Genomic DNA, 22,892 nt, shown 5'->3' on the forward strand with positions numbered 1-22,892 from the left:
AAGAATGATATCCACCGTTGAAACCTTCTTAGGGAAAAGAGTGATTTTTATCTGTCATCCAACCTGTTCAAAAGATCACACAGACATGGATGAAGCGAAAACATAAATATCAGATTGATCTAAAACTTCTGTGATCCCCGATGAGTTTTCAACGGTAATATTTTAATTCACACTGTTTCCTGGGGTATGGTCCACTTGAGATTTTTATACGATTAAAGTTTTTCCTAATGCCATAAAATGATCTGATAAAACGGATGGACGGTGTGGATAAAATACTTTACTAACGGTGGACCCCACATACTCAGTACGCGTACTGAGTTGCTCAGTACACAATCGGCTTCCGAGGCAAGCCAATACCCAGTTTTGTAGTCCACCGGACTACCAATTCAAACTGCGATCACTCCACGAGCGAGGGGACCAGTTGAATCAGTAGTCCTCCGTACCATGCTCTTCTATCGAGTACGAAAATGGAAACAGCACCACCCAAATCCCACCTATTTGAAGCTTACCTTCAGAATCCTAATTAAGGCATTCGGCGACCCCAGCTTAAAATATTCCTACTCATCCCCCTCACAAGAAAAAACCCAATCCAATCCCACCATCATCCAACGACCCCATCCATCCATCTATACATACATATATGATATATACATGGCTTCCTGTTTTTGATCGAGTCCAACCTTCCATCATCTATCCTTCATGACCTTCTTCCCATCCTCCTACAAAAACCTTTAAAATCCTCTTTAATCCCCCAAAGAAGAAGTGGCCATGGCTAGCGCGCATACACCCTACTCCAGTGTATGTAAGCTCTACTTCCCTTACTGGAAGAGAATAAGCCTCCTTCCCATCGCTCTCCTCACCGTTCTCTGCTCCTTATCCTATCTCCTCGGCGTATGGCAGCACGGCTCCTTCACACCCACTTCCACTCTCCTCGCCGTAACCCCCTGCCCTCCGGCGAGAATCCACCCCGCCGCCGCGCTTGACTTCTCAACCCACCACTCCGCCGACGACACTGACGTGCCGCCCGCGGAGGTCGCGCGGCACTACCCCCCGTGCGACGCGCGGTACAGCGAGTATACGCCGTGTGAGGACAGGGACCGGTCGCTAAAATACGCCAGGGAGAGGTTGGTGTACAGAGAGCGACACTGCCCTGCGAAGAGAGAACTGCTGAAGTGTCTGGTGCCGGCTCCGTTCGGGTACCGGAACCCGTTTGCGTGGCCCGAGAGCAGGGAGCTGGCGTGGTTCGCAAACGTGCCGCACAAGGAACTGACGATCGAGAAAGCGGGTCAGAACTGGATCCGGGTCGAGGGCGAAAAGTTCCGGTTCCCGGGCGGTGGGACCATGTTCCCACGTGGGGCCGATGCTTATATTGATGATATCGAGAAGCTTATCCCTTTGAGGGACGGTTCGATCAGGACCGCCATCGATACCGGTTGTGGGGTATGTTCGTCTCTCCTTCTGAATTTTCATTTTCAGTTGTTGTTTTTAGAGACGGACCGGACGGTTTGGTTTTTGAACCGGCTCGTTGAAAGCTCGGTTTTTTAGAAACGGACCGGACGGTTTGGGTCTGTATTTGCTAATTTATTATACCCGTTTTTTCGTGTTCGCTTTCCGTCTGTAGCGGCTCAGGATCCGGCGTGTGTCACCAACCACTGGGGCCCACATTCTTAGATGGTCAGATTATTTGGACCGTCCATATTTTTTTGTTACCACGTCATGATTCGTCCGTTAGTTTCTAGAGTTGAATGGAAGCAATTGAAAATATTCTTTTCACCGCGTAGCGATGGTCATACACAAAATGGACCGTTCTGATCATTGGACTAGCCAGCACGCGGGCCCCAGTGGGCAGCAAGTACGGAATCGGATTCGGTACTGACCCCTTTCTTGTGGGCCCCACCATGATGTGTGTGTTATATCCACGCCGTGCATTCATTTTTCTAGCTCATTTTAGGGCATTTGCCAAAAAATAAGGAAGATTGAAAGCTCGAGTGGACCACACTACAGCTAGCAGTGTGGATACTGACTCCCACCGTTGAAACCTTCATAGGGCCCACGATGATGTTTATTTGCCACCCAACCTGTTCATAAGATCACACAGATACGGATGAAGATAAAACATAAATATTAGCTTGACCCAAAACTTCTGTGGACCCCAACGAGTTTTCAACGGTGGACGCCCAATCTCCGCTTTTTCCTGCGGTCTAGACGGTCAAAATTCAACAAACGAATGTCCATTGATAAGAGGTACTCAACATTATCTAATCAATTGAGATTTTTGGACCATGACCAATCTACAGTGGGTCCCACATCTTTTGTAATGTGGTTTCCGGGTTAGGAGTTGACCGGTCGGGTCGGGTCGGGTCGGGTCTGGTTGGAAAACCGGGTTTTATGTTTTCTCTTCAATAATTAAAAGACATTGCGGGGATATCTGGGGAGGGGCTGACTAACATGAGATATCATCGGTAGAGGGGCAAAATAGTCATTTTACTGAATCCTTTTAGTGGAGAAAAATAGCAATAGCAGCCAATTCTGACAGGAAAATAAAGTTGCGCTGGAGTGTTATGTACGTTCTCCACAATTGTAGGTGTGACAACTCATCAAACATACACGTGGCCTTTGTGGAGTAAATACAGACCGTCCAAGTTCTCAGCACCGTTTTGATTGTCCATCTGATGGGCATCGATTGGACGGTTAGGATGGGGTCTTGGTGTTTGCTGCATCTGCAATCGGTCCTACAGTATGGACGGCCTGGAGTTGAGATACATGTTTGCTGGTTTACAATTGCCACCGTTTAAGTCAGGAATGCACGTGTTTTTCAATTCAGAAATTCTGAAAAGTGGGGCCGGTTTTTCTGTAATCAGGATCACTCATCTGTCCTGCCCCATCATGGATGGACGAGGAACTATAAAATATCCTCGATTGATCCATAATAAGCTTTCTATTCATGGCCTGAAAAAGGACGGTTAGGTAGATAAATAGCAATCAACTGAAAGAATCTCAAGCCCAGCGTCCTGGATCTTGGGAATTTTTCTGAGTTATGACACATCCACGTTAGGAGGTAACAGACCAGTAGTCTAGATTTCCGAACAACGGTCCCACTTATCAGAATTTAAAGCCGGCGTATGCTGTGCTCGGATCGAGTACCATATAATTCTTCTTAAATAAATGGTGGCAAATATAGAGCCGTGGCGCGAAACGCACCTAACTGACGACTGACGGCTTTGGCTGATGTCATGTGTAACTTCTTCTTCTTTTTTATTTCTTTTTTTCTTTTCTTATTTTTTTTCACTGTTTTGTCGCTGCCAGTGTAGAATGAGAAAAACTTTTATACTCTGGCTGACTGTGATGGTTGACACGCGTGCCTACATTAATTGCAGACAGGGCATGTATACCACCCAAATGAAACGGTCCAAATGGTGGACCTCATTTTTTATGGTTCACAGGACATGTATACCCACCCACCCATATGAAACGGTCCGAATGGTGGGCCCCACTTTAGGTGGGTAATGAACAGAACAGTACTACACAAAAATCCATGGCTCACCGTATAATGGGGAAGTGTCAGTTTTTATGGGAGGATGGGGTTGTCCAGTCAATCTGATTTGGGGCCTTTGACCTAACTGAAGTGGGTCCCACTATTTGGACGGTTTGATTTGAGTTAAATGAGTGCCAGGCATTAGTATAAAACATCACCCCAAAAATGGTGTGTATGCAAATCAATGAGGGTGGGTGTGAGTTTCAAAGAAACTGGCGTTGGATAGGAGATCAGATGGCCGAGTTAGCCGTGTGACTGGGTCAACTCGGTCCCACTGACCATTGATGGACTCTTGTAAGGCAAGACACATGAATCATCTGGTGTAATCACTTACCACTTACGCTAGAAATTTCAGTAGTATCGATCCAACGGTTTTCATGTGATGGTAACCACCACCTCAAGCAATCAAGTGGGCACAATAACTAAATCAAGAATAAGAGGGTGACCATGATAACTTGAGGAAATTTTAGTATCATCATTGCTCATTCACCACCTTTCCATCAATCTGGTGGTCCAACCTTGCATGGTCCACATTACGTAATCTGCATTAATTGGACAATCCTAACCATCTGATTGATAAACCATTTCTTCCGAGGATGCAGATCGGACAACTAGGATCAACCTATCAGTTTGTTTTTTCCAGCATTGGCCAATCCAATTTAAGCTGCCAAATGAACAGTCTGGATTCACCAACTGCAACACAAGTGTGAAAGTATACGATTATGAACTGTTCATTGCCTACACCCAGATTTCATTGTAAGTGATTAAGCCAATCATTGTTTAAGGTGCATTTGGTTGCACCAAATAACATCATGATATTTGGTGCAACCAAACACGCCCTTAAAGAAGAAAACTGATAGTAGAAAAGACATCTCTGTGCTTGTGAGGAAAACAGATCATTTGATTATGAATGTGTTGTTTGTATCATAGGTTGCAAGCTGGGGAGGTTACCTTCTGTCCCGGAACATCACGGCCATGTCATTTGCACCGAGGGACTCACACGAAGCACAGGTGCAATTTGCGCTCGAACGTGGAATTCCAGCTATGATCGGAGTGCTCGCATCCATCAGGCTTCCATACCCTTCGAGGGCTTTCGACATGGCGCATTGCTCTCGGTGCCTCATTCCGTGGCACCTCTATGGTAATTCAATTGGAATTTAAATGGCTTTGTGAATTTTTACATATAATTACCTGAGTGGTTTGAGAAGTAGATTGGAGAGGTGATCCACCTTCATTCATCAGGCGGGCCTCTCTGTACATTTGATCTGACCCATAAAAGGACTAGTCCACTCATTCATCAGGTGGCCGTAGACGAGTCCATTTTTGACATGTGGCATGTTCATGATGGACCACCTAATGAGTGGCCTAGATCTCACACATGTTGCAGATCACCTTGAGAAATCCACTTGAGTTCATCTTATTTTAGTTTACTATGATTATGTATTAGATATGTAGGTAATGATTCAAAATAATGTTGATAACCTATAATTTAATAAAGGCGTGTTTGATTGAATCGAATGTCATTAAGGTTCATGATTAATCAGTCTAATGCCGTGCTGAATTTCATGATATTTGCTGAAATTTGGTTCGACCAAACATGCCATAAACTATAATCTCTAATACATAATTACTGTGTTATTAAAATGAGATGGAATCATATTTTAAGTGGCAAACCAAACAGGCGCTTGCCATTTCTTGGTTCACTTTCAGATTGTTGTTGATTGTATTTAGAATTCATAAAACAGATGGGCTGTACTTAATTGAAATTGATCGCATCCTACGGCCCGGTGGGTATTGGGTTCTGTCTGGGCCACCAATCAACTGGAAGACTCACTGGAAGGGCTGGAAGAGAACGGAGGAAGACCTGAAGGCCGAGCAGTCTGCAATCGAGGCAGTAGCAAGAAGTCTCTGTTGGAAGAAATTGAAAGAGAAGGGCGACATTGCCATTTGGCAGAAACCCACTAATCATGTACACTGCAAAATCAACCGAAAGGTCTTCAAGACCCCTCGATTCTGCCAAACGCAAAATCCGGACGCCGGATGGTTAGTCGTTTCATATTCTAAGTCTAATTTCATTTGGATTTCATTTAAATCCATTAGGAGTTTTGCTGACTTGAAATGCCAATGCAGGTACACGAAAATGGAGGCTTGCATAACTCCCCTCCCTGAGGCGGCCACGATACAAGAAGTCGCAGGTGGGGCACTGCAGAAATGGCCGGAAAGACTGACTGCAGTCCCACCGAGGATTGAAAGTGGAAGCTTGGAGGGAGCTACACCAGAGCTGTTCTTACATGATACAGAACTCTGGAAGAAGAGATTGGGATACTACAAGGCTGCCATCAATCAGTTGGGCCAGCGTGGGAGGTACCGCAACTTGCTGGACATGAATGCAGGCTTCGGAGGATTTGCGGCCGCACTGATTGATGATCCAGTGTGGGTCATGAACGTGGTCCCCACCGAATCAAAGATCAACACTCTAGGGGTCATCTACGAACGCGGGTTGATTGGGACATATCAGAATTGGTAAATGCTTCACGTGGTCTATATCGCATTCGAAGAAGTGTCATGTTCATTCCTTCATTTGAATTTGATTCGTTCCATTGCAGGTGCGAAGCCATGTCGACATATCCAAGGACGTATGATCTTCTCCACGCGGATTCCGTGTTTAGCCTCTACCAGAACAGGTAATATTGCAATTGAATTTCACCCACCATAGAATGCCATCATTACAAGTGAGGCACACATGCTTGAGATCCAGGCTGTTCATCAGGTGGGCCCCAATGGATCTGGTCATGTTCATAGAGGGTCCCACCTGATGAATTGCATGGTTCCATTTTTCCTTTGTGGGGCCTACCCTTTAATGGCTATCTAATAACATGACATGCTTGTGTTTTTAGATGTGAAATGGAAGATATTCTATTGGAGATGGATAGAATATTGAGACCTGAAGGGACAGTGATCTTTAGAGATGATGTTGATGTGCTGGTGAAAATCAAGAGTTTAACGGATGGGATGAAATGGGACACCCAGATTGTAGATCATGAAGATGGGCCTCTGGAGAGGGAGAAGCTTCTCCTAGCCGTTAAATTGTACTGGACCGCACCCGGCAAAGATCAAGAAGACTCCAACAGCCAACTGGAGTAGAGAGACCTCAATGTGGTTTTGGTTTCTTGTTTTTTGTTTTGTTTTCTGAAAATGCTATTCTTTCAATTGATATTTGTTTATGGTGTCTGTCTCTGGGCTAATCAAAATTTTTAACGCTGAATACTCACAAATGACCATAATAGCCATGTTTAAATGGCTGTTTTAAAGAGTGGACGCTAGGTTATTTTAGTCATAAAAATGAAAAATAACTGTCTGAAATCTGCATACTACTGAGCAGTTAGTCGATGTTGGGTTCATAAAGGGTATGATGTACATTTCCTTTTTCTTTTGTGGTCTTAAAAATTCAATGTGGGTGATTTGAGGGGAGATTGTTGTGGGCCATGGAGGCTGGAGGACCAGTGATCTCTGCCGGCCCAATTTTAACATGGCTTGGGGCTCGGTCGGCTTAGTGGTCTCAGCCAACGTGTGTGATCGGGTTTTTGTGGTGGGACCGAGCCTAACCCTAGCTCCCAAGGATAGAGCTAGGCATGGGAAGACCTGACTCAACTCGTACGACTCTAACCGAATGGGTGAGTCCGTCCGAACTGAGTATGCTTCACCCAATCCGAACTCAAATCGAGTCGAGTTCGAGTTACCTAGTAACTCGACGTAAAACTGGATTCGGTCAGACTCGACTTGATTCGAAACCGGCTCAATTCGGATTTGGGTATATATATATAATAAAAAAATCATAATTTCTACGTATCTGTAACCTATACATCGCAACCAATCCAATCACAAACTCTCTCTACCTCCCTCATGCTCCTCTTCCAAGCCCGGCAACCACCCACCACCATCACCACCTCCTCTCTCTTTACTCTCCACTCCCTCGCAACCGATCCAATCACAAACTCTCTCTGCCTCCCTCATGCTCCTCTTCCAAGCCCGGCAACCACCCACCACCATCACCACCTCCTCTCTCTCTCTACTCTCCACTCCCTCCCTCCCTGATCTCTTGATCCGAATTGGTACCAACTCAGTATTTTTAACTTGGTCCGAATTAGTCCAGGCTAGACCCGAACTCAGATCGATTTAGATATGCTGGACTCAGTACCGAGTCGAGTCGAGTTTGGGTAGGCCTATTTCAAAACCGAATTGAGTCAGGTCAGCCCTAACTCGGTCTGACTTGACTCAATGACCAACTCTATCTAGTGGTAATATGAGTGGACCCAAACTCATGGATGCAGCCTACTAGTTGTGTGCTTTGGTCTCTCTACTCTCTTTCTCCCTCAACAAACACGAGATGGGAAATCTAAATAGGGATGGGAAGTGGACCCTCTTTCTCTCTCCCTCTTAACAACCACAAGGTGGGAAATCTGATGGTGATGGGATGTGGGGCCCACTTTCTTCAAGATCTTCTTCAAGATCTTGCAATGGGGCCCACTTCACATCACCTTCCCCATCTTAATGTAACATTTCATTCCCTCCTAGATGGGTCCCACTTCAAGCTGGTCGCTCTTCTTCTTATCGGGCAATCGAGATCGAGCTAGGCCGTTTCCAATCATCTTCCCATCTAGATGGAACAGAGATAGAATTCGCTTTCACCTCTCTCGCAATCTGGATTTAGCATGCGTCATTGCTCTGTGGGGCCCACATTCTGAGTGGTCCAATAATCAAAATCGTCCATGTTGTGAACATAGGATCTGCATTAATTCTTACGGAATCCAAACCACAAGATCCCACCAACCAATAACAAATCAATGGTCTTGAATTTTGGAGAACACTCCCCCCATTGTGCAACAACCTGGATCACCAAACCATTAGCCACACATGTAAGAACTAAAAACCCATGTATCAAAGATGCGACCCCTACCTTATAATTGTGCCCTGAATTCTTCTTTTTTAACACTAATGCATATAACTGGGCATAGGACGAGTCAACTCGGCAAACTCAACTCATCTGACTCATTCAAACCCAACTCGATCCGAACGGAGTAAACTTCACCCAATCCAAACTCAAACCAAGTCAAGTCCGATCACCTAATAACTCGACTTGAAATCTAATGCAGTATTGACTCGACTCTATCCGAAACCGGGTTCAAGTAGTGTGTGTGTGTGTGTGTGTGTGTGTGTGTGTAAACTAAATCTAATCTAATCTATCCGTCACACACCTGCACCCAACCCAACCTCTCTCCCTCCCTCCTCTCCCCAACCCGACAGCCACCCACCACCATTACAAGCCACCCTCTCTCTCTCTCTCTCTCTCTCTCTCTCTCTCTCTCTCTCTCTCTCATCTCCCACATGGCCACACTCGATTGTCCTGATCCGACAACTACCATAGCACAGCCTCTCGTCTAAACCAACCCACTCGTAGCTGACTCTCGACTGCCACCCAGCTCTTCAAATCAACTAATCAAGTTAATTTTATGTTCAGAAAGACTTGTAGAGTTCTATTTCATGATTTTATCTATTCTAATTTGGAGGTTTTGTGAAATTAGGGTCAGGTAAGGTTGAATGGACAGATTGAAATGAGTCAGGTGCTTGTATTTAGTTCGGGTTGACTTGGGTGTGTCCGAACTGGCTGTGGTGTGTCTGTGATGACTGTGGTACATCCAGGCTAGCTCAGGCTGACCTATTTCAAAACCCTAAACCATAAACTTAAAACCTAATCCCTAAACCCTAAACCCAAAATCCAAAACCTAAACAGCTAAACCTAAACCTAAACCCTTATTCCCCTAACCCCTTGTTGCTTAGCTTATTATTGTGCATTAAATAGTTAGCCTAATGTGATTTATTTTTGTGAATTAGACAATTAGTGGTTTATTTTTATGAATTAACGATTACATTGCTTATTGCTTAGCTTATTATTATACATTAGATAATTAGTCTAATGTGGTTTATTTTTTATGAATTAGACAATTAGTTGCCCATTTGAGAATTTTTATGTGGTCAGGCATAAATATAGTGTGTTTTTTGTAACATACAAACCATTTAAATTATCTCATTTTGGACAATTCAAGGTTAAATAGATTGTATGCTTTCATATAATTTATGTAAAAACTCATGCCTTTTCTGCATTTCATCTCTCCATTTTTTCTCTGGATATATTTCTTTTTTTTTTACTTTTCATGTCAAATATCTTCATATTACTTAGATGTTTGTCATACGAATGAAATGAAAGATCAATTTAAATTATAACATTTGATGAGTGAATGGATATTTTCTATGCTTATTAGCTTACGTATTTTAATTTTTTTCAAATATTTCTCATATTTTTGTTTATGCTTTTAGATGACTTAATGTCGCATCTCATATGATTGGCTAGTTGCATTTGTTTATCTTTATTCCTTAATTATTTATGTTACTTCAACCTAATCAAATATTCTTTCTTTCAAAATTCATACTCAAAGATATGTTATCAGAAAATGATCTATTAGCAGATATTTGGGATTATGGAGCCCAAGTTTACTCCTATGATGAAATGATAAAGTTGCAATGCAAGTTGTGTGAAAAACAACTTGTAAACAAAACAAATTAGTCAAAATTATAATTGGCTTGTCAAGGAAGAGACGCTGCCACAAATAGCAAATTTCCTCCAAAAGTCTGAAATTTATTTTGAGTCATTCTCAACTCAAATACAAAGGCTTCTACCCATTCCCCTGCAGCAAATACAACCAATCACAAAAGATATAAAAGTATGTCTATTATAAATGAAGAATGGTCAGAGGAAGAACCTCTACACTTAATAAAGAATAGGAAAACAGACTATTAAGGGAACAAGAAAAACGAGATTATAAAGAAAACATAAAATAAAGCCTGGAATTAGCATACAGGACCCGACAACATCGACTCCCTCTGAGACAACATGATGCTAAAGCAGACGCAAGTGCGTGACATAAGTTAGGTAATAAATGGTTAAAGTTTCTTAAAAGTCTCGTTGCATTCTATAAACAGTTTGGAATCCTGTACAAATCGGATTATTAAAGGAGGTTGAAAAAACTCATTAAATTTATGAATGATGACAATGGAAAGACATGTCCATTATCCGATTTAGAAAAAATAAACAACCATCTTTTACACTCCTCTAGCTTGGACTCAACTTTGAATTCTCCCACAGTTCAAGCCATAAAAAGACAATCAAAGTATGATTCTGGTGACGAATGTAAAGAAAGGAATTACTATTACGGACAAAGTTACGTGAGTTACACACCACAAAGGTATTCATGATACAAATAATATTGAATGAATGAATAATTTGTATGTGCAACTCTACTTGAGATTCTAAACATACTTTTAAGTTATTCTAAATAACTTAAGTACACCATTAAATCAGGATACAAACAGAAAAAAATTTAACAAAGAAAAAAAAAAAAAGATCAACTTAACCCCAACTTGGTGCTGACTCGACATGCTGGACTCCGCATCGAGTGAGTCAAGTTTGGGTCAAACATATTTCAAAACTAAACAACTCAAGCACACTATTATATTAAATCGAGATAAAAGAAGAAAAAATATATATATATTAAAAAAAAAAAAAAAAAGAAGAAGAAGAAGATCAACTCAATGCTAGCTTGGTGACTCAACCCAACTCGATTCCTATGTCTATGTTAGACACGGTCCAAGTTAGTCTATGCCAAATCTAGACTTAAATTGGGTTAAGCATGCTCGACTAGGTATCTAATGAGTCAAGTTTGAGTCAAATATATTTCAAAACCGAGTTACGTCGGGTCAGCCCTAACTCTATCCGACTCGACTGGATGCCTAGCTCTACAGTGGTGCGCATGATGCAATGATGCTCTGACTAATGCTGCAGAGTGGGCCCACATGAGCTTGATTTAAATAAATAAATAAATAAAACGTTCCAAAAAAGTAATATAGACTTCATAGTCAATGGTGTATTGGGGATGGAGACGTGTGTATCATGCATCATGCATGTTCCAGAAGGACGCCTATTCTTCCGTACAACTCACATGTTACAAGTCATTCACCGTACACGTGGTGTACATTGGCTCCAATCCGAATCGTCCATATCGTGACCTTCATAAATACCAAACTAATTAGATGATCTCAACTGTCTAATTTCATTCTAGGAACTTTTATTGAATACCATTTTCCTTCGACCATCGATTGGGGACAGCTAGGAAATCATCAAACTGTGTGGTTTTAGGACTACTGCCCATCCACAGTGGGACCTGCCATTTGAACGGTTCGGATTGAGTTGCATACATGCCACGTGTGCGATGATGGGCGAACTGCTGCACCGTAGATGTAGAAAACAAACTATTGAAAATGGACAAGTATGGATAGGGACCCAACATGGCTGCATGATTCACAGCAGAAGAGTAACTATCCATCGAAAACTGCCTCTTCTCTTTCAAACTCCGCGATAGAGCGAGAAGGTAGACCTAGCTCCCTTTCCCGGAAACGGATTGGCTACTCCCCCTGACACCAGCCCCGTGGCTGGTTGTCGGTGCTCTGTGGGCCCCACAATGATGTACGTGTTTCATCCATTCCGTTCATCCATTTTCACAGATCATTTTATGGCTTGATACATAAAATTATATGGATATAAATCTTATGTAGGTCACACCACAGGAGAAAAATAATGAATGGATATTCACCATTAAAATCCTCCTAAGGCCCACTGTACTTTTTATTTGACATCCAGTCTGTTGATTTGATCATAAAGATCCAGATGAAGGGAAAAAATAAATATCAACTTAATCCAAAACTTTTATGGCCCTCAAAACATTTTTAATGGTCAAAATTCATTCAAAACTTTTTCCTGTAATGTGGTCCACTTGAGATCGATATATATTTCATTTTTTTTCACATGTCATAAAATGATATATAAAAATAGATGGACGGCATGGATGATACGCATACATCATTTTGGACCCCACAGAGCACCGACCACCAGCCAATGGCTGGCGTCAGGGGGAGTAGCCAATCCGTTCCCCCCTTTCCCAGTACACGTGGCACAATAACGTGACAACCAGGACACTTTATCATGTGAGACCTATCTTGGATTAACTATCATATTCATACCTATTAGTCAATCCTAGCCATCATTATCTTAGAATTTCCATGATGAACATTGGACGTTAAGCAGTTGTGTTTTCTGCTATTTATTTGGAGGAAAATTATCAGACGGCTGGGATCATCAGATCAAATTCTATTTTGAATCGTTTGTTAAACATAGTAGTGGCTAAAAGATGGACGGTCTAGATTGATATATTACATTTCCACCTATAATCTGGAGAGATGATTCTACCATACTCTGGTTCTCCCAAATCTACCTTATCATAAACTATTCGCTCACGGGTAAGAGGCTGATGAGAAAATCCAAGCGGAAGGAGACGATAGAGCCGAGTGGACGGTGGACCCTTTTTAAAGCCTTGAGTGAGAGTATAGCTTTTTATTCACACGTGGAAGGTGGGAACACGTCCGCAAGATCGGAGCCACTCATCTAACAATCCATTTTTTATGCCATTTTGGAAATCGGATTGCGTACTGAGTTACTAATCACGCTCTTATCTCACTGAGTAAACTCTGTTGGGCCCACCGTGAATGTATCTGGTCTATCCACGCCGTCCATCCGTTTTTCCATCTTATTTTAGGAGTTGAGACAAAAATTTAAGGATGCCCAAAGATCAAATGGACTATACCATAGGAAACAGTTGGAATAATGACTTTTACCGTTGAAACCTTTCTAGCGCCCACAGTGATGTTTTTTTCTCATCTAACCTGTTCATAAAATCACACAGACATAGCTGAAGGGAAAACAAAAATCCAAACCTGATCCAAAGCTTCTATGGCCCCCAAGAAATTTTCAACAGCAGATGTTCAATTCACACTATTTCCTATGGTGTGATCCACTTAAGGTTGCGATATACTTCAGTTTTAGGCTGAAGCAGACAAGTGGATAAAATACATAAATCATAGTGGAGTTTCATGGCCAAGATCGATCAGAAAAGGCCCGATTGATAACAGAAGTGATCTGAACCATCAAACCTTAAATCAGCCATATCTCACAATCCGAAATGAGTTATCAGATTAAAATATATAATTTTGAAATAGAATGCGCTACTTTAACCACCCAACCCACTATGGTGGGTCGCGCAAACCGGATTTGCGAAATAACTTCACATCTACGGTTGGAGTAGTTATCCTTGAGGAATACGGTGATGGACCTCATCACATTCATCCTTGCGTCCCGTTTCACGAAAGATCATATCAATATGGTCATCAAGGGGTTCACACTGTATGAAATGAATGTACAATACAATCCACCAGCGAGGCCCATATTTCGTTCTCATGCTTTCCGTATTTTACACGTGGCAGATGCGTTTAATCATCTGAACCGTTGATTCACTAAGAACGGCCACCTAAAAATCAAAGTATCGGACAATCGTAAACACGTAAGAAATGTTGTACCAAAGTCAATAATCCGTCGTTTTTGTATGCCGCTTCCTAAATGACTATGACTGTCCAACCGCTGAGATTTTGGCATGTGAATTATTCATGATTAACCTAATGATTGAACGGTCCAGATCATCATATTGACATGCCATGTGTGCAGCAGAGAAAGTGGAAGGAAGAAAATTTGGCCCACCTGTTGGATAGATCTTCCAAATTAAAACATTGGCTATTCCTGCGGTACTACGCAGGCTATAGTTAGCCAGTCAATCGCAACCTTTCACTCCTAGTGGCCCTATCACAGCTGACAACGCCCACAGAAATGACCTTGTCAAGATCATCTTTTGTTGGTAGCAGTGGTACATGGCCCAAGCAAATTTTACCATCCTTCACGTGCAGTTACAATAGAATTTTTTATACCACATGCCAGTTTCCTAAGCTAAGCGGTGAAATCCACTATGGCTTGAGTTAGTAGGGGTGTGTTTGCGTGTGTTAAACCAAAAAATTAAAAAATTAAAAATAAGCCTATGCAAAGTATATTTGAAAGTTATTTGTTCTACAGCAGTTCATAGCTGCTATTTAATTTAGCTATGTTCAACCCTAAACCCTATGATAAACTCGACCGAATAACTTACAAACATGCATAACATCGTATCTAACAAGTGACCCAATTAAATCCTGCCACCTAAGCTCCTCAGGCAATTGTTTTGGTTCAATCGTAGTTGATTTGATATGAACCTTTTACCTAACAATGATCTAATAATGAGATTCACCACAAAGCATTGCATGATTAGGTATTGAATTGGCCAATCCCAGCATGACCCACCATTTCAGCTATCCAGACCATTTATCTGATGGGCCCCATCATTAATAGTGCTCGACTAAAATCACTCTTCAGTTGAAGATTTAGGCATCCAAACTGATAGATTGTTGTAGCATGATCTCATCCACGGTGGGCCCAATCATAAAAATGATCTGTATGACCGCCGTACTTACATAGATATACCGTACTTGAGCAGATAGACTAATCACCAAAACATACGCTGTGATGCATGAGTAGCCAACGGTCCATCAGACCATGGGGTAGCGGAGCAGGTGGGGTGCACATGGACCTAGGCCAGTGGGCCCACCGTCCCTATCAAAACCAACCTAATATTATTTTACAATTTGACTTCAATGGATAAGGTCACATCCGGCTCAGTGACCTGAATTATAAAATTAGGAGGGAATAGGTATGCAGATTTGATAATTAATTAATAAATAAAAATACGGACTTACGTAAAAACGTATGGTTGGCGTAATATCTCCATTATTACACGTGGTGTGGCCCACCTAAGTTGTATATTTAGTTGATTTTGGATCCAGGCCTAGCACCATATGGATGGGGTCCAGTCCTTGGGTTGTGCCGGCTCATTCGTCGTTCACTAGTTCGTGGGCGTGGCTTCGGTGGATCCGCGGATCCACCAAAGTGGGTGGGATCCCTGACTTTGGGGCCCACCTTGATGTATGTTTCTTACATCCATGCCATCAAACCGTTTTAAAATAATATTTTATGGTATGATATCGAAAAACGAAGCAGATTCAAATTCAGTTGGATCATATCACATGAAACAGAGGTGATTGACCATTAAAAACTTTTCGTGGGCCAAAAGTTTTGGATCAAGCTGATATTTTTGTGGGCCCTTCATTCAGGTGTTTGGGAGCTTATCAAAAGGTTGGATGGGAAATAAACATTTTGATGGCCCCTAAGTATTTTTTAATGGTGAGGATTCAAGCACCACTGTTTCCTGTGGTATGGTCTGCCTAAGATTTGAATCTGTTAATTTTTTTTGGATAATGCCCTAAAATGATATTTCAAAACGGATATGCGGCGTGGATTTAAGGTAAATAAATCAAGGTGGGCCCCACAGTTAGGTATCCACCGAAGCCGCGCCCGTAGTTTGTTAGGTATCCAGATGGGCCCACGATAACCTGAGTAGCGTCTGAAAAAGAGGAACCGTTCAGCGTTCTGTACCTCTTATCCCACAATATATATGGGAAATGTTTTCCATCTAAAAAGGTTGGCCCCACACATAAGTTTTGGATTAAAATGAAATTTGTGTTTTCCTTTCATCCAGATTTATGTGACTTTATGAACAAGTTGGATGACAAATTCATTTAACCATCACAGTTGGCCTTATCACCGCTGCTTCCTGTGGTGTGGTCCACTTGAGACTTGAATCTGCCTCCGCTTTTTTTACTACCACCATTAAAATGATATGGAAAAATGGATGGACGGTGTGGATAAAACCCATACATCACATTCGCCCCTTAAGAGCCCCTGCCCCTTCCCATGCCAGGCTCGGGAAGGACGGCGGCAGTGCCCAATCCGAATAGGATTTCAATAAGCTACCTCGGTCATTATCATTACCATACCTTCCCTTAAGGGATCGGCAGATCAAGTGGGCCCACCGTGACCAAAACTCAACTTCATCATTAATTTGGGTAGACCGCACGATTGGAAGTAGGGTACAAGGCAGGCCAGCTGAATCCCGGATGGATGTGACAATTGATGTGCTTGCCTGAATCACAAATTAGCCTGATATTTTGGTGTTATACCTAACGAAGAATTACACATCTAATGGTCCAAGTATATTTCCCATACACATCACAGTGGGCCCTGTCAAAATGATTGAAGAACAGAGAGTTCCATCCAAATATTAAAAATATGGATTTTATATTAGTCTTGTACCTAATGAAGAATTACACATCTAATTGTACAAGTAGATTTCCCATATTGCAGTGGCCCCTGCAGAAGCGTTGAAGAACATAGAGTTCCACTGAAATATTAAAATTATTGATCTTTATGTACGGGACCCTGATTTTTTTGGGGCAACCCTGATTTCCCACCATGATATGTATGTGAGACCATAAATGTGTAATCCCACATTAGGCCCACCTCGATAATTATATGAAATTCACTCCAACCATTAGATGCCACACCAAAGTTTAGGCCTAGGGTTCAAAAGTAAGGTCCATTTGTGACTTTTATGGGCCACACCAAGAGAAACAGTTTGAAGGGTGAACGTTGCCCCGTACACTGATTTTAATAGCATGGTCTACCTGAAACATGGATGGCCTAGCCTAAAACCAGGTGACTCACCTCGTGGGTGGGATTGATTTCACATAAACATCATGGCAGGGCCCACTTGAGTCACCAAAGGAGCATTAATGGATGGTGCTCTACTGATAATTACTTAAATTGATGCTGAAAAACATTTTTTTATTGTAAAATACCCTATTTGATAATGTTTACTCTGCGTCAGTCCATCTATCAAGGACGCGGATTAGATACTGACAGGTTGAGGAGCGAGAGTCGCTCCTGAAGTGACGTCACCCAGGTCCGTGGGACCCACCATCATATATGTATTGTATCCGCACCGTTGTAGAAATCATTTTAGGGCATGAGACAAAGAATGAGTCAGATCCAAATATGGAGTGGACCCCACCACCACAGAAAACTGTGGAAAGAGTGACGTCCACCGTTGAAACCTTCCAAAGGTCCACTATGATGTTTATCTGAGATCGAATGTGTTCATAAGTTGATACAGACATGAAAGAAGGGAAAACACACATTTCAGCTTGATCGAACACTTGTATGGCCCTTAGAAATTTTCAATGGTGGGCATCACTCTCTCCACTGTTTTCTGTGGTGGGGTCCACTCGAGCTTTGTATCTGACTTATTCTCTGTCTCATGCCCTGAAATAATCACTCCTAATGGATGGACGGTGTGTATACAACACACATCATGGTGGGTCCCACAGAAGTTGGTGACATCGCTTCAGTAGCGACTCTCGCTGCTCAACCTGTCTATCAGTAGCTAATCCGCGTCAATCCGGGGACTGGGACCCATATGTTGAGTGGTCCAACGATCATAACCGGCAATGCTATAGACTCCATGCTATATGGGCAGCCGTAAAAAACCATCACTATTAAGTAAACGAATGAGACATTTTTTATGGGGCGACATTTGAATCTAAAAATCAAAGGTTAGGATCATCACTGAACCGTAATAACACGGCAGTAACTTATTTAATGTAGTAACGAGAATATGGAAGGTTCAGACCATTGGCCCATCTCAGCACGTGGACCCCAGTGGGTGGCCACACATGCTGAATCCTGAACCGCGGCAAAGGCAGAGAAGTCCGAATCCGTCGGACACTATACACTCCCGTCAACCAGCAACCATCTATCTGTAGCCACAAATCAAAAGGCTAATATCGTTCTATCAAGTTGATTTTTGGAGTATGATACAACTACTGTGTGGCACAACAAATCAATTGTCTGGATTATCAAACCATGGCCCCACTTGTTAGAACTGAAAACCCGTATGTGCTGAGCGAAGATCTGGAACAGGTCGCCAAGGAGAGAGCGTTTGTGCGACGCGACCCGGAACCAGCCATGTGAGTGGGACACTGATCGTGGGGCCCACCTCAACGTATGTGTTGTATATCTATGCCACCCATCCATTTTTCCATATCATTTTATGGTATGGTCCCAGAAATGAAGCAGATCCAAATCTCCGGTGAGCCACACCACAAGAAACAGCAGTGAATGACCTTTAAAGAACTGTGGCCCACAAGTTTTGATCAAGCTGATATTTGTGTTTTCCATTCATACAGGTCCGTGTGACATTATCATATGGCAAATAAACATTACAGTGGACCTTCAGAAGTTTTTAATGGTTGGCGTTCAGAGGGGGTCATTTATTGGATGATTAAAAATGAAAGTGATCCAATGGTCCTAGTTTCAACAATAAACATCTACAGATCAGAGGTTAGGATTGTTCAATATATGTGATTTTGCAACCTTCTACGACAAACATCCACGGATCAGAGCAATGGAAGGGGTTTCACAGTTTAGTCGTCTATTTGAGCTCATGTGTGCAACTAAGAGTGAGTTGGCGCAAATTGAAGGCTCTAAAAGCATATGAACAAGGCCCGAATGGACATTGGTGGAGGTAATATGAAATGACTCAGAAGACCTATGGTCTAGCTCAAGTAATAGCCCGTGATGGTGTGAAATTGAAAGGGTTCATGCTGCCGAACCTGACCAGTTGGGATAAGACTTGGATAATGATGGTGAGATGATGATGTGTTCCACGCACATAATTTCTGATTTGCCTGAGGAGGTTTGCCTAAGTGGCATACTCTGGGTCCTCACTCCTGCTCCGGTGGTAGACTCTCAGGAGTTTCAACACCTGGTCAAGGGTTTGAGTACCCATAGGTGGTGAAATCCCACCACGCATGAGTGTGTGTGCGCGTGTTAACCAAAAAAAAAAAGGGTGGCATACTCTGCCAAAATTCTTAAATATGCCCCCTGAGCATAAACTAATATGACCTTTTTTTTTTAACACAGGCACACACCCCCACACATTCACGCTGCAGTGGGATTTCACCACCTAGCACAGGGTTAACAAAAAAAAAAGGTGGCATACTCTGCCAAAATTCTTAAATATGCCCCCTGAGCATAAACTAATATGACCTTTCTTTTTTAACACAGGCACACACACCCCCACACATTCACGCTGCAGTGGGATTTCACCACCTATGGATGCTCAAACCCTTGACCAGTTGTTGAAAGTCCTAAAAGTCTACCACCGAGTACTTATATGACCTGATTAAGAAATAAACCCAGCAATGAGAAGAAAAGGCAGATGATAGTCAATTGCCATGAATTAAATCTAGACCTCTGGACTATGTACTACCTGCATTGCCTTATCTTTCTATAGAAGACTCGTGAAAAACTAGGATGTTGTCAGGTTTAAGAAGGAAAACCAAAAAACACCCCACTAATGTAAGTGACTGTGGAAGAATATCTCATGACACTCACGTACATGGAAGTGGTGCATCAGTTAGCGTGCTAAGCTGTGCAAAAACCTCACCAAGCAACAATTTGTATGCTTTAGTTTGTCTATTTTTTATACTCCTACTTTTCTAAGTATCTATTATTGGTGAGATACTAATCCTAGTTTAATATTAAAAAAACAAGTCAAATGCAATAGTCTTCAAGTTAACCCGACCCGACTGGATACCAAGTTTTTGAGTTCTTGAACTATGAGTCTAATATGTTTCCCCAGAGCCTTCTCAGCTGGACCAACAGAATTCAGTACCTTGATGTCTAATCACATCATCAGGCCCATCCAAAACCATCTATCATGAATACTGATAGTAAATGCTCCAATCACTTCAAAGAATAGGAATCCTGGAGGTTACAAGCACAGAATAGCAAGCATATCATTTTCACCAAACTACAATGAAATCACAAGCTCAATCCCAAGTCCAGTCCTAAGAAAGAAGTAGAGCAACTTGAGTTATTTTTGCCTTATCTTGGATGGCTTTTCATATTGGGTAGGTAAAGTTCAAGAGAATGAACCTGAGACATCAAGGTTGCACCAACACCACCATTTGGTGTGTTACAGGCTCCAACCCCATGCTTTTCTTTGATGCTGAAGGGATTTCTTCTTTCTACATTGATAGGTAAGCTGAGAACAGAGACATGACCCTCAACGATTGTGAGAAAGAGGGGCCACCGATTGAGCTACAGCATTCAAAATAACTCCATGCCGTTGTGAAGATGGTCAAAGAAGAAGAGTTACAAGCAGCCTCACCTTGTAGATGCAATTGAAAAGCCCTCCCTTGATTTCTGCAATTTTTCTTGGGTATTTCAATCAAATACCACAAACCTGATATTAACTCTCAAACTTTTATATATCATATTGATCAAAGTAGCAGGGTATTCATTAGTTACACCACTGCTCTCAAGAGAGTGACATTGCTAGATTAGCTCAAGGAACAAAGCCTCTTGCTTACTGCTCAGGCCCAGCTCGCTTAGAGACAGCTGGCTCTCACCATCGCTGAAAGCACGCCGGGGATATGGCCTCACCTGTCCCACACAGAAACCCCACAATTAGAGCATTAGTACTTCTAGATGACATTTTGCCAAACTCCTACAACTATCACTAGATAGTTCTGGCAACAACTGTTGCTGTTCATGACAATCATGAAACAAAATATCTTCTGCTGCCATATGGTTTTCTCAGACAATATGAAGACAGAAGATTTACATGAGTAAAGCATGCACAGCACCATTATTTACAGGAGAAGGTACAGGAATTACACTCAGGTTTTCAGTTCTGGGCCATGGTTCAGTAATCCAGACAACTGGATTCTTACGTACAACCATGGTTGGAACATGCCCTGATCATCTCCTTGACAGGGCAATCATAACCTTTAACCTTTTTAAATATGTGGCGGACTAGTAGATGGTTAAGAAGAGAAATACAGCAATGGCGTACATCCAATTTGAGACAAGTCCCAAGAATGATAGGTGAGAATTTTCCAATCTGGGGGATTTTTTTGGACATGGACAATCCGTGGGAAGAAACAAGACAGCATATCCATGGCTAGATTAAATAAAATAAAATAAAAAGGAAAGAAAGAAAGGAAAAACAAAAACAAAAGCACCACCATTTGTAAGAACAGATAACCTGAGTATACCCTATCACCTCAGGTCCAGGATCCGGTAGTTCCTGGAAAGATACTACCTTGTTCTTGAACATAATTCTGTAAGTTTGCAACATCAATAACTAAACCTGGCAATCAGTGAACCTCCAAACCTCAGAGGAATGGCATGTCAAAAACCACTGCTATACCCAGGTCCTATGCTAGTAGATAAGACCCAATTGCCAGACAGGTACTTTGATTCACATATTAAAAAATTGTAGATGTTGTTATGTGTCTGAAACATCTAAGAATGATCACTCATTCTTCTCATGGGTAACAGCCATGTGGAGACCACTAAGAAAAGACCCACTAGTAGACCAACTATCGTGAGGATTTGGAAAGACAAACAAGTTGACACTTCATGCCCCTGAAAATATGTATGAAAGAGATTGGTTAAGAAAAAAAAAATGCATGAATGAGTATACCTATCCTACGTTTCAAATAGCACTGAGGGTACCAATTGCACAACATGCGATGCTCTTTAGACATGTTAATCATATTAGGCTACCATATGATGCACAGTTTCTCTTACTTCAAAGAATCCTTGGATACATCAATTTTTTTAACCCTTTTTACGAGTAAAATGGATTGGTAGAACTTCTAGAGTTCAATTCTTTAGATACATTGCTTTATCAATGACTTCAATTATGTGTTATAACAATATCAGTACAAGGGAATCTTCCATGGGTGCATCTTTTAAACAATTAGTTCATCGTGAGAAAGTGCTCTTCTCAGGAAGAGATGGGAAGCTCTCCTCAGGAAGAGATGGGATATTTGCTACTAAATACCATGCAGCCCATGCCAATAATTCTCTTTGGGTGTGAAGGACGGGTGACTAACACTCCGTCAACTGAACAGCTGGTCTTTCTATTTAATCCAATTTTGTAAGCACAAATTCCAAAGGGAATTTAGAGTTTGAAAACAATGTTCAAAAGGGTTTGAAAAGGTTCTGAAAAAGAGCTACTTTTATTGATTAAAAACAAAAAGTTCTCCTTAAGCTCTCCTTGGTATTTAAAGGAAATGGGCATCCATCAAAAGAAAGTTTCTCTTGTTAAATGGGTTGCTCCTCCAGGTTTATTGAAGCTAAATGTTGATGGAGCTTTAAGGGGTAGCACAGGACCAGCAAGTGGCGGAGGACGGTTCGAGACCACAAGTGGCAATTTTGTTTTGCATTCTCGAGTTTCTTTGGGACTCATACAAATTCTGTGGCTGAAAAGGGGGCTCTACTGGTCAGTCTGTCACCGTGACAGGGTAATACTAGCATTACAGTTATATCTGACTCAATCATGTTAGTTGAGTCATGGTGGCA

General features: G+C 42.0%; 2 protein-coding genes across 4 annotated transcripts in view; one reads left to right on the forward strand and one right to left on the reverse strand.

Annotated features, from left to right (window-relative positions):
* The first annotated feature begins 450 nt into the window (after nt 1-450).
* On the forward strand, nt 451-6,766 carry LOC131248512 (probable methyltransferase PMT16). Its single transcript, XM_058248821.1, has 6 exons — nt 451-1,440; nt 4,466-4,676; nt 5,281-5,578; nt 5,666-6,058; nt 6,142-6,219; nt 6,433-6,766. The coding sequence occupies exons 1-6, from the start codon at nt 769-771 to the stop codon at nt 6,677-6,679; spliced, it is 1,899 nt and encodes a 632-aa protein (XP_058104804.1). The 5' UTR covers nt 451-768; the 3' UTR covers nt 6,680-6,766.
* A 13,453-nt stretch (nt 6,767-20,219) lies between these two features.
* The window catches only part of LOC131248513 (plant UBX domain-containing protein 8-like), a 53,173-nt gene continuing 50,500 nt past the window's right edge, over nt 20,220-22,892 (reverse strand). For 2 of the 3 annotated variants that reach the window (XM_058248822.1, XM_058248823.1), the window contains exon 11: nt 20,220-20,963. In XM_058248822.1, coding sequence (XP_058104805.1) covers nt 20,856-20,963 — 108 coding nt within the window. In that variant the 3' untranslated portion in view covers nt 20,220-20,855. The remainder of the gene's footprint in view (nt 20,964-22,892) is intronic. The other variant, XR_009172274.1, reaches the window with a different exon arrangement.

Source organism: Magnolia sinica, chromosome 6, assembly GCF_029962835.1.
Source record: "Magnolia sinica isolate HGM2019 chromosome 6, MsV1, whole genome shotgun sequence".
Classification (NCBI taxonomy): domain Eukaryota; kingdom Viridiplantae; phylum Streptophyta; class Magnoliopsida; order Magnoliales; family Magnoliaceae; genus Magnolia; species Magnolia sinica.